The 13576-nt window shown below is 31.7% G+C and overlaps 1 protein-coding gene across 4 annotated transcripts in view; it reads left to right on the forward strand.

The window, feature by feature from the left end:
- Positions 1 to 13576, forward strand: part of LOC131840758 (protein PALS1) — a 123018-nt gene that overhangs the window by 48390 nt on the left and 61052 nt on the right. For all 4 annotated transcript variants that reach the window (XM_059188977.1, XM_059188953.1, XM_059188962.1 and 1 more), the window contains one exon: positions 12725 to 12840. In XM_059188977.1, coding sequence (XP_059044960.1) covers positions 12725 to 12840 — 116 coding nt within the window. The remainder of the gene's footprint in view (positions 1 to 12724; positions 12841 to 13576) is intronic.

Genomic DNA, 13576 nt, shown 5'->3' on the forward strand with positions numbered 1-13576 from the left:
GAACAAGAATTAATAATACCTACGTATAGCTGTAACACATATTTCAGTGCTGTATTTTTGTTTACGACCAAGTTTCAAAAGGCTTCTATTATAATATTGTGTTACTTTTCTAGATTTATACATAATATATTGGCTCTTGCATAGTTTTTGATTAAGTTTGATAGCGATAGGGTTTATTAATGCGTTGATCGTTTGTTCCTATAAACATTTAGATTCAATTTTTAAAACTTTAAAATATGTTTTAGTTATTGTATTATATTTTTTAAGCTTTTTAATTTTAGGTTGTAGTAAGTATTATATAAAAGTCAATAAAGGTAAGGCACAACGTAAAAAAAAGAATTTTTTTAAACTTATGTTTGTTTTACACTAATCCTTACTAATATTATAAATGCGAAAGTAACTCTGTCTGTCTGTCTGTCTGTCTGTCTGTCTGTCTCGCTTTCACGCCAAAACTACTGAACTGATTTAAATGAAATTTGGTACCCATATAGTCTAGACGCCGAGGAAGGACATAGGCTACTTTTTAATGCGAAAAAAGGGTTGTAAGGGGTTGAAAATGGTAATGCAAGGTTATCTTTATGCGGTTGAATACACACTTATTATAATAATGGCTTAACTAAAAAATTAGATATTTTGGAAAGTCTACTTTATAAGTGTGTTATTAAGTCTATTTTCAAAAATTTTTAATTTCTGAATTACACCAGTATTGTACTAGATATGCGACTTATTAACGCTCATATGTCATAAATAAACATATGTCATTTGTATAAGCAGCGTTGCGCGCGCAACTGATTATTGTCAATCCGTTGTCTCCTTATGAATTTAAATAAATAAACGTTAGCTCTGCAATTTTATTTTATAAATACATAAATATAATCCTGGTATAGCCTATATCTGATGACCCTGCTCTTGGACAAGAGCGTAAGAACATATTATTAATATTTTTGAAGAATAAAACAACATATAATATTAAAAATGTTGTCAATACATATGAACAACATTTCCTTGGAAGAAACAACATCTACCGTTCCATCCGAGCTATTCAGGTTCGGAATACGCGTTTCTCCATTCTGGCCAGTAGAGTCATAGATATGGTTCGCGCAAGTAGAGGGATAGTTTGCAATTTAGAATATCACATCTATTATTTTGATTTAACAAAATTTTATTATGTTATTGGCCAACTGGACCACCAATTTTCAAAAGAATTTAAAGAAATGTTTAAACTGTTTATTAAATATAAATAAATATGACATTTAAATTTGTAAATATCACATTGTCACCATTCAAGGGGTAAAATAAAATAGCAGATAAAAGTTTTTATGGAAATTCGTCATATATGAAGCTAGAACGATGAAGCTTTTTTCTTACGCTTTTTTGGGTCAGTTTATTTAATAAATACCTTACTAATATTATGAAAGTGAAAGTGACTCTGTCTGTCTGTCTTAAAAGCCAAAACTTCTGAACTGATTTAAATGAAATTTAAAGTCTAGATCTTGAGATAGGACATAGGTTACTTTTTAATGCTAAAAAGGGTTATAAGAGACTGAAAGAGGAATTTATTAAAATTTTAAGATTCAATCTTATTTATTTGCGTATTGATTAAATATAATTAACGAAAATGGGTTGTAAGGGTCAAAAGGGGAGTTAAAATGTTGTATGCATGTATTGTCATTTTTTAAAGCTAGAAACTTGAAACCCATTTTTTAGGCTGTTGAGAAAATATCAGTACCTACCGCCACAGGACTCAGCCATAAATGGTTACAGTATAGCGACATCTTATCATTGGTACATGATGACACTAATATAAGTAGCATTAAAAAAAACAAGAAAAAGGGTTATAAGGGGTTGAAAGGGGAGATGTAATGTATGTATGGTATGTATGGAAGTATCTTCATTTTAAAGATAGTAGTTTGAAACTTAGTTTTTGGCTGTTGATTGAATTGTATGGAATTATGTATGGAAATTTCATTTTTGAAGCTAGAACGATGAAACTTTTTTATTGGGTTAGATTATTAATATATATTTTTTATTATTTGCTCAAGGTCACTATTTTACGCGGACGAAGTCGCGGGTACAGCTAGTATTTTATAAATATGTAAACTCGCTTCGGGGTTGTCACGGACAATTATGATTTATAAAATCTATTTCTGTATATTGTAATTTATATTGATTAATTTATGTAAAACTAGCTACTCGCCCCGGCTTTACACGGGTGTACATGTATTATATATAAACCTTCCCATTGAATAACTCAAAATCAAAATCCGTTGCGTAGTTTTAAAGATTTAAGCATACATAGGGAATTAGGGACAGACAGCGACAGCGACTTTTGTACTATGTAATGATAATGAAATGATGTAAGTATTCCCACCGAAATAATATTTATACTGATAATTGTCCGAATCATTAAAGACCAAGAGATAACAAGTAAATAATCTCGCTCTTACATTTATAAAATTACTAGTTTTTTTACCCGCTACCTCGTCTTTGAGATCAGGATAATATTGATTGACCGGGATAAAAAGTGACCTATTTCTTTCCCCAAAGTACTCCGCGTACATCTTTCATGACGCTAAGAACAAATAAAAAAAATAAACTATATTTGTAATGTTTTCTAGAATAGATGAAAATGGCGCCCGTACAAACGATACACGGTGGGAAGGCAGTAGTAGGCGATGATATTAATGTCCATGACTTGATAGGATGCATGAGCATGAAGTCATGAGAGCATGAAGGAATTAACAACGATGATCACTACATGTCAAGCAATGAGGCCGATAGTCCCCACTGTTATAACCCCTTCCCCCATAGTTATTATATTAGCAGGGTCTATAAATTCGCAATCAATATAAGTTATGGTATCGTAGATTCCTCAGTGTAATATTTTATAAACAATAGATGGGCACTATGATTGATGAAGTCCAACCAATACAAGCGGTGAACAATGGAGCAGTCACACAATAGACATGTCGATATACAATCGAAGAATAAACCGAAATCTAATAACAGCGTTGGAAACTTGGCGATCTTGATAATATTACCTACATCTGAAGGTAGTTAGTATCTATGATATACTGTAGTTGTCACATGTTTCAGTTTTATTTTTAATAATAAAAGTTCTTAGTTCAACTACATATTTTTTGTATGTTAGGTTATATATGCTGTTTGGTTATGGAATATATTTACTGATTTTATTGATTGCATTTGTTAACGTGATGCTTGGGCAAAGTTAGTTCTTTCTGGACTTTTTTATGTAAACGTAAGGGTTTATTTTCTTGTTTCGCTTTCGCCTGTTTTTTTGCCACATTTCACCTATTACTCTTGTGTACTTTTTTCTGACTCATTATATCATCTTTCAGATTTTTGTTACAAACTTTAAATAAATATCTTTCTAATACCATTTACTATTTGATATATTAGGCCATTATTTATAAATTTTAAAATTTTAACTTAACTTTTAGTATTTTCTTACATATTTAAATGACGAAAACACCTTTTAAAAACCAATGCTCTAACAGCTCAATAAAGCTGTAAGATGTATGATATATTTCTGACTACAGTTAGCACAAGTTTTAACCTGTTACAATAGAGTCTTACATTTTAATTTTAATTCAATAATATCTTCGAACTTCAGCAGCATGTAGCTGATCAATAGCTAAAATAATGCTTTAAGTTGTTTAACGTATTTCTGTTTAGAGTTAGTAGAAGTGTACTCTTACAATTTCTCATTTCAATTCAATGAAATTCTTCGAACTTCTCATTAACTGGCAAAAGCAGCATGTGGCGACCCTGACGCGCTTGGGCGCGGACGTGGGCGTTTAATACAAGCGCAAGTGAGCCGGTCGCCGCGTACGTGCCGCGAACTATAATGGCCTGTCCAATGAATTTGTTAAAATCTCTTCGAATACACTGTTTCACTTTTTATACACTTAAACAAATTGATTTTCTTAGAAACACGTCCTTGAATAAACGGCCCGGTGGTCTGGCGGTTTAGTACACCGCTTTACATCCGATGTTTGCTGGTTCGACGCCTCGCACGGTACAAACTTTTGTATTCATGAGTATGATTGTTTGTATTGGTCTGTATATTATATATGTATATATTTATATATATATATCTATCAGTTGTATAGTACGTACTGCTCTGCTTAGCTTGGGATTAGATAGCGCTGTGTAAATTGGCCAGGGTAAAAAAATGAATGAGGATATTTTTTTACTGAGATAGACTTGTATAAAATCGCCTGCATGGACTCTTCTATTTCACCTATTCCATTCACCAAAAAGTTTTTTTTGTAAACTGTGTTTCCATTGAAGAGTGAGTATGAATATGGTAGTGAATATTTTTTTAAACAGTATGTCACAGTCCTCTGGAATGGTAACGCATTAGGCAACCACAGCCATCACACGCTGATGTTAGTCTAGTGCTGCTAATACATACATTGGACTGCTAACTCGTCTACCATTTCAGTAGCATAAAAATAAAAACTTTTGACCCGTGTTGTTCATAGAATATTCTAGCTAGATTCGGTGCCTACGTAAAGTGCAGTCCATGTCACTTATTATTTATGTAGTTGATGAAACAGGATGAAATTTTAAATATTCAAATATTTATTATTCATTAAAAACAAAAAGCCAAATATTTCCACTTTACCAAATTCGGATTTATTCGTAGTAGAAATGCAGACGTCATTGTAATAAATTTTTCCTGCTTGGGTTTTTCATATGAGTATCGTAACACAAACTCGTTGTTTTCCGTCAATTGAGTGAGTTTATACAATAAAAAATATATTTATTTGTATTATTTAGACTAAGCGAAACCTTATGCTCCCTTTTCGATATTTTATGTACATACAACAACAGTACACGTTAACTTAATACTTGGCTTTCACTAACAAAATCATCTCAGTTACATTTTTTTAGGTCCGTAGATAGTTTCTTTTGTTTATAAATGCATTCTAATATATATTGCATTTATAAATTTTATTTCTACAGGAAATAATATTTCTTACCCACGCCGTGCTCCAAACCTAGTTCTTTTAATTCTCGTCACGTATCGAGATTCCAGATCCCTCGATTCAATAATAATACATGCTCTATTAATAGAAATGGATACATTCTTACGACGATGGCCCCGTCGTTGATTGATTGAATAAAAAATAACTTAGTTCTAGGGTTCTACAAAACAAAAAAAGGTAGTTCCTCCACGATCCATTTTCCGGGATGGGGTAGTCAGAGCTATTGTCGATGTAGTAGTCAATGTATTATTTGACACGCCTACAATTCGCTCGGTGTACTAGAATTGAAAGTGGCAGAATGAGAGCCTATAGCCGTGTCTTGAATAAATTTTTGTTTGTTATCGGTGTTTCTAACACTAAATAGGGAGTTAGAGATATAAATTGACATACAAAGATGTTTGGTGTCGTCGGGCAGATTTCAAATTCATGACCTTTTAGTCTAAGTCGGGGTAGTATACAACCGGTCCTGACGCTTTTCAATACAAAACAAAGGAGTGTTTATAAAACCACTTTGTTTCTATTCGTTCGCTAGTGTCAGCTAAGATTGTAGATAAAGAATAATACATGGGAATATAAATATTTTATTTGCCTTCAAGTATTCTCAATCTACAATTTATCTCTCTGTGACTTATGTTGAAGGCCGGGTGTGTACAAAATAACCTGAAATGCAGAAGTAAAGTTTATTCGATTTTCTATTTGATTTTGGGAAAACTCAGAAGTAATTGTTTCATTTCATGGAAAGCTTTACAAGAGATAATAATAGGGTTCTTTCGTGTATTGTACTTATTATAGACTATGTAAAAGCAATAGATACTTTTTAGAAAATATAAACGCGTTCCGAATATGAAAGGCTCATTTACAATAGTCTCTGTTAGGACAAAAGATACTATACAATAAAATATTAACACGTGATTCTTTTTTTAACACATTTTGAAGTTTATTATTTTTATTTAAACTTGACAAAATAAGCGTTAGGTTGGCGGGAAGAGACAGAGTGATTCTCACATTTTTTTTAACATCTTTTTTTTGAAGTTTATATATTTTGCAAGGGTATATTAAATTAATATTAAATAAATTTTAATTAAGAATACCTAGGAGAGGTGTAGTAACGCACACATCTCTAGATGTGTGATGATAATAATAATAATCCTGTGCACAATGAATAAATATATATAAAAAATAGCACATTACATAACAGATATTGATAATTATCTATCCATCTACCTATAATATATTTATACATTCAAATATATTATAATATATATTTGAATGCATAAACCTGACTAAATGTAGTGACTATTACATTATTATCTGTGACTAGACTTTAATTTTGACTTCAAAGGTATGTAAACCATGCCCCATATGTGACCACAAATGCTCAATACTACAGTTTCAGTGTATTACTGAAACTTTAAATTAAAAAAGTTTCCTGTACTTTCAAAGCATCATTTCTTGTGTGGAATTCTACATACATTTCGACATCCAGCTGATACTATACTGCGAATGCACGACTAAAGTTTCAAGGTTCAGCGGTTTTGGCAAATGACGAGACCGTTTCACTTTAATTAGAAGATTGATTGTTTTAGAGAATACTAACAGATTACATATATGAGAATTCGTCTAGACTCAATAGAGATTTTAATCTGAGAAAATTCAAAGAGCTAAAGATATCCTACATCATAGATTTTCTTGGCTTGCTACGATGTTTGCCTTGCTGGATAAGTACAGAGGTTCATGAATAGTTTGTGTTATTATAAACTTTACTAGAAGTTAATAATGATATTTACTATTTGTGACAATTTCTCTTTAAATTCGTGTTGTAGTTTATTGATATCGCTATTTTTACTACATTTACTCCCCGATTGCTATTATAAACTATGCTTCAATTGCAATAATAACATTTTTATTCTGCTTGTTTCTTGTAGATGCCTAGCTATTAGGTGATTTATTATATTGTATGTAGTTATGTATCACATCCTACCATAATTATAACTACATACATTTCCGAAGGACGATTAGTCTGCAATTTCTATGCACATGCGATTAGGTATTATTGGATTTTGAAATTCGTGTTTGAATTCATAATGATCATGCATAATTCATGATTCATTTATGATAATAATCATTAGCACTTGCACTTTTGCAACAAATCGGATAATGTCGCTGAGTAATAAAATTTCATAGGTTTCTCAACCGACTTCAACCATAAGGAAGTTCTTTCTTGAACAAATTTTTTAAGTGTCGAGTTCGAGTAAGTTATCGATATTTTTTTTATAATCGATGAACAAGTTAGAGGACAAATATAATCAGTTTTTTAGATGGATAATATATTCATTTTAATATATAGGTATTATATGTTTTTCTTTCTACATTTGTTCTAGATGATATATTATTATAGATTTACATCTAGATGTACAATATTAAATACATGACAAGGTAGAACTATTTATAGTAGATAGACACACCGCCCTCGCCCTACATCCGACCCGTCCAACGTGTCTCCTACCATTGTACCACTATCTTCACCATACTCTATTGTACTGAGTTAGATAACTATCGTGACATATTTAATGACGGCTCATAGACCATTTTATATCTTATCATATATATAATTATTCTGTACTTGTGTTTTTCACCAAGTCCTTTTAAATGGCTGGATCAATATCGATGAAATTTTGTATATTTCAATGGATATTGGATTGTAAAACACAATTGGATCCTGTGGGTAATGCTGCTGTAGGTATTTCAATAAATTTGATTTACTGAATAAATGCCAATATTACACAAATTTGAGTGGTGTTTTATATTGCCAAGTTAGGAAGGATATATTGAGGAATATAAGTTACGTAGCTGTGGGGTATGTCTATATATACAAAAAGTATTTAAATATATATATATATATTTTGCATATATTTATTATATTTGCATCCAACCTGACAGGGGAGAGCCAAGCACTCTCGAATTAATTAGGTGTTTCCATCACTGCAGAGTCAATCAGAAATATAAACTGAGACAAATAACATTTTGTGTCTGATGTTTGTTATTCGAACTCGCGATCTTTGATCGCAAGTCAGTTTGTTAACCTATAGGTTAACACACTGACAGTAAAAAATAAGCGTTAATATTATTTTTCAAAAAATATAACTATATATATATGTACTGAAAAATAATATTGAATTGAATACTCAAATATCACATTAAATGCCAGTTGACGAAAACGTCGGAGAACAAAATAGGTTTTTGTGTTATATTATTATTTTATTTTATAACTTACGATATGTGATAGAGCAGAAAACTCCCTATATAAGTGTGCGACAATGTGGAACGGGACTTGTGGCGTTTAAAATGGGTCACACAACACAATAGGGAGTTACCTGCATCACCTGCCAGCAAACAGGTAGCTTTGTAGTGGCACATTCACAGACGTGCCTACTATACCAGCCAGTAGTTTCAATTATGATATCTAGCCCTTGATTTTCTAATGCCATAGCTGTTATTTCATATTAAAAATAAATATATAATATAATTAAAAAGAACTTTATGTGCTATCTTTGTTTTTTAAATAAGTGTTTTTTGTTTGATTAAATTTAAAACAGTTTATCTACCACGAATAAATAACTATAATTTTTTTATAGTCATGCAGTGAGAAGTTTGTGCACTCGAATTGGAATCTGTAAGACAATATAAGCAATCACCTGTAGAACTAAGTTGACAGGGTGCAAATTTCAGCAAATTATATATAAAAATAGACCTGACTTAAACACGTGTGGAGGTCTCAACTGGTATAATATAAAAAAAAATACTTAGGTACACAAATGCAATCCGTGTGCAAAGACATTTATCGTACGAGTCGTACCGTAACCGTAACTGTATTATGGTACTAGTCAAAATACTCATTGACCTAATATCTTAATATGTACTTTGCTAATGTAAGTTTCTTTTCAAGACCAACTGTAAAATGTAACAGTATGTTTATTCATACTCTTATATTAATTAGTATATTACTCGATATAATTTCGACCGATTTTCATTAAAACCTATGTGTAATCGACAGTATCTTTGGTTCCATAGTAACTTTGTTGTAGTTGGAATCGGTCTCTTTAAACAGTTGTTACATAAAATCTTAATCATTACAAATAATAATGATAGTGGTATAATATATTATATTAAACCTAGAGAGCGATAACACCAGACCACAAACAGATACAATGGATGATCTCACTGTGTTTGTGTGACGTACTGTTTATTGCAGATTTAACTTTAAATGACTACTTAAATTTGAATGATCAAGTAATGTGTTATTATCTGCATTAAATGATGTTGCTACGAATTTATAATATTATCAATGCAATTACCAATAAATTAATTACAGGAACATCCAAATTTAAGTTAATTTATTAGTAATTAAATACAGTTTTGAGATTGGCAAAAAGTAGTAGTATTATACATACCTATAGCTAACTTTTAACCAATTTTTAACCATGGTCCTTTCACTCACGTCACGTCTCATTGCTATGCGAATTGTGGAACAAATCTTTAATTATAAAAAAAAACCAGTTGGATTGTGAACCTCTTTCTTTTGCGGTTGAAAACTTGAGAGATCACAGATTGTTCACGGGTAGAAGAGAACGTATAATGTATAATGTATATTTTAGTTTATATAACATAGATAATTCTGTTAACTACCTTTTTTCTTAACTTCAACATTTCCGACATACTTTTCTAATTTTATTACCTCACTGTTTTTATCGGAATATTATTATATATTTAGTTAGATATAGTCAACAAGAATTGACAAGCTGTACTATGGTACATATTATAAATTATGAATTATTTTGAATTAGATATGAATCCTTAAAATTTGGCCTTATAATACGTAATACACTTTCTTTTAATTTATGTACTTTACTTTTATTTTGGTATATTAAAAAACATGATTCCTGTAACTTGTCTTGTTATTACGATGAAAGTTAAAAACGACTTCATTTTTACCAAACAGTAAATCTTATTTCATTTACGAAAGAGGTGGCGGCCAAAGCCATTCACCACAGCACTTGCGGTGAAGTTGGAATTGAAATTGCTTGCCTAATGTTTGTTGTGTAAAATATCTTTGCGGCAACCCTGCTCGGAGCTTACCATGATTGCATTCAACTGGCGAATACCAGGCTCTAGGGTTACCAAGGGTATTAAATATTTATTGTTTCCTTTTTATTTATGAGGTAAGTAAAAATATTTTCGGGTTCTTTTTTTTATCTGCCATATCTTGAGGTCTTAGTATACCCGTCCTAGATCTTTTTATGTAATTGGAATAGTAAAAACAGACTGACGGCCCACATAATGGTAAGCGGGTAACCGTCACCTATATGTGTACATAAACAGCATTATGGACTTCAAGATATCATCATGTACCACCCGTGATGCGTTCCTATTACAGAGACAGGAATAAGATGCCTCAATCTAATAAAATTAAAATGTGCTCCTTTACATCTTCCATTCAAAAGACATGTTGCCAAAGTTACACAGAGAGTATTTTATATTTCAGTGGTCATGGTCACAAAAATGTATACGTCTACGTCTTATGGCCGCCAAAGCAGTCAAAACAGCGCATGGTAGTTTATTCAGTCATATGCACCTTACCATAAGGCAATTCACAAGCTGACAACCATTCTTGTTATGACGATCATGAGTACTAATTTTCCCAAAATGTCCCAACTTGCGGCAAAAAAAAATAAATTTGTTCCGTACTTCGTGTTTGCATACTCAATGTTAGGCAAGTTTCAATTTTAGGTGCCCGTTATTATGCTAAATTTGCGCCCAGAGTGTACTCATGTCTGCGAATCTCGACAATTATTATATATCTAAAGTTTGTGGCGTTGGCAAACATATTAATATTAACTGACTGTATTTTGTATACAGAGAATTAAAATGAATTATTTCGTAGTACGTGCTCTCACTAAGCATGCATATTTGCCCTCCACATCATTATTAGTTATTTTTACGTATTACAAAGCGTCGTGTTCTGTTTCTGACTAACCGTCTGTTGATGAAAACACCTGTAAGAAACCAAATTAATACAAGTCTTCGTATGGGTTTTCCAATCTGGATAAATTGTCACAGATTTACGTGAGTCGAGAATATTTAAATCCTATCTCTGTTTACATTGCGGATCTATTATCGGAATATTTGGATTTTCAAAAGTGTTTTCCATGACTCGGAAGTCCGTCAAAAAAATAAATTTACACATTAAGTTTTTAGTGTCAATCAGATATGATTTCACGATTTGAGATTTTTAATTGCTAAACCACTAGGTAACGTTTATAATAAAATAATGAATTCCAATTATTGTTTACTTGAACTTAATAAAGAGACTTTTCTTAACAGCGTATAAATTATTACTGCTTAATCATAAGTTAATTATAAATCTCGACAGAGAGTATTTATTATTCAGGTACCTACTTCGTATTATTTTCTATGCGAATACAACTGAAGTGGCGAGTTTAATGAAAATTTGTTTTAATTCCTGCTTTATAAATAATGCAATCGTTTCTATTGGTTTATCACTGGCCTGCCTTTTGAATATACGGGTTACTCCGAGGGATAAAACAGTAATTTTGCCGGGGTAATCTGGCTACTAGTACATAATGAATTATAAACGATAACAAAAAGATCAAAATAAAATACTAATGTAATAATAAATAGAAATAGTAAAGGCCAATCTAAATTTGAAAAGTTAAAATCCACTCGTAATATAAGAAATGATCGAATATAAAAAACATCCTTCTTAAATGATACCTAAACACCATTTATTCTTCTTAAGTCGTACATCTTTGATAGAGTGGTTGTGGTTTTTATTGTGGTAAATTAACGATCTAGATCTTTGCAATTTGTCTCCATCTGGTACGGTTTTTGACTTTGCGAGAACGTGCCATAATAAACTGATGTATGATTGATTTACTAAGATCACTCAGTGCTGGTGGTGATCTTGAAAATGTTTGCTCTCTGATGATCCTTAGACAATTAGACCAGCTTAGAGTTTGTTTCAGGTGATGGAACATGATCAAAATGATAACGTGATATTCGTATTTGAACAGTTTACGATATTATCTCCCTTGTGAATGAATGTTCCTTATGATTTTCACAATCCATTCACAATAAGCTAACTTATCATATAACATAAGAAAAAAGAATCTAATCAAAAGTCTCTTTTTGAAGACGCTTGAAAACTTGCATTGTTTTGTTGTTTGCAATTACGTCGGCATTGAAAGAATAAAAAATATTTTAAATTGTAAAAAGCCGTTACGTAAACGTGCACAGTCACGTGTGCGTGACGTCACGCGCTGGTGAATCCGTCTCCGTCTGTCTTGACGCAACTCGACAACGGACGCGCTTCCTTTTTCTGATGAATGAATTAGCCACTTACATTATTTCTATGTATAATATATATTTTGCTCCCACGTAGTCACTGCGACACGTAATTATTAGCTGTATTGAATAAATACGCGGTTTTGTATTAGGTACAGGGTATTAATCTATAATTAACGAAAGCGTCTATCTGTTACCGATTCACGACTAAACGGCTGAACGAATCTTAATGAAATTTGGGAATAAGATAGACTGTATCACTTATTATACTTTACATAAAAAAAAATTTATTATTAATGCAATAAAGTAATTTTAAATAAATAACATTTTACTTGTATTTATTTCAGACCCCGGAGACGGTCAGGGTCCAGTATAGTGGTGCTCGGTGCTGAGGACGAGAAACGACCGCCGCCGGATGACGACGGAGAAATGCTCACTATGCTTTCACTGTCTTCTGACACTGGTCAGTATTATTTATACCACTTTACCGAGGTACACTTTACATAAAGTTCAGTATAAAGTTTATTTCACCCATTTCTGCCGCGAAGCAGCTTGCTTTGTAACATGTGTTTCGATTGAAAGAGGGTGAATTGCTAGTGAAATTACTAGGTACAGCACCTTGGTACTCCAGAATAATAAAACGTGAATGGTATCACAATCGTCATATGATGACGTGATATCCGTAGCACTGTTCTATAGTCGACGATTCCTTCTTACCATTTGGTGTTCCGTCATTCTACATCCAATATTTGCCTTTGCAACTAAAAATAACTTTTTGGGTCAAGTTATATGAAGAAAGTGATGCTTTTCAATTTTTTATTTTATTATTATTATTTTTTTCGGAAAGACATGGGTACATATAATAATAATACATGGGGTATTATTATTATATGTACCCATGTCTTAATATTATTATTATATTGTCAAATTAAAAAAAAAACAAAACTAACAAATTATATTTTTTGTGGACATCATGTTCCTACATAAAGTAATTAAACAATTTATTGACTTTATTAAGATTATACACGAAGTGAGGACTTCTTTATCACTTTTATCTTTGCTTATCGGCTTGATTAACCCGTGTTGCAAAAAGTGCAGATAAATAATCTCCTTATATTTATACAATTATTACTGACAGCACTGTGGTAATGGTAGAGTAAGATAATGTAAAGAACTTCTACTAAATGTGTATAAATAGT

Source organism: Achroia grisella, unplaced genomic scaffold (assembly GCF_030625045.1).
Source record: "Achroia grisella isolate CSIRO2021 unplaced genomic scaffold, CSIRO_AGI_Agris_v1 utg1063, whole genome shotgun sequence".
Taxonomy (NCBI): Eukaryota; Metazoa; Arthropoda; class Insecta; order Lepidoptera; family Pyralidae; genus Achroia; species Achroia grisella.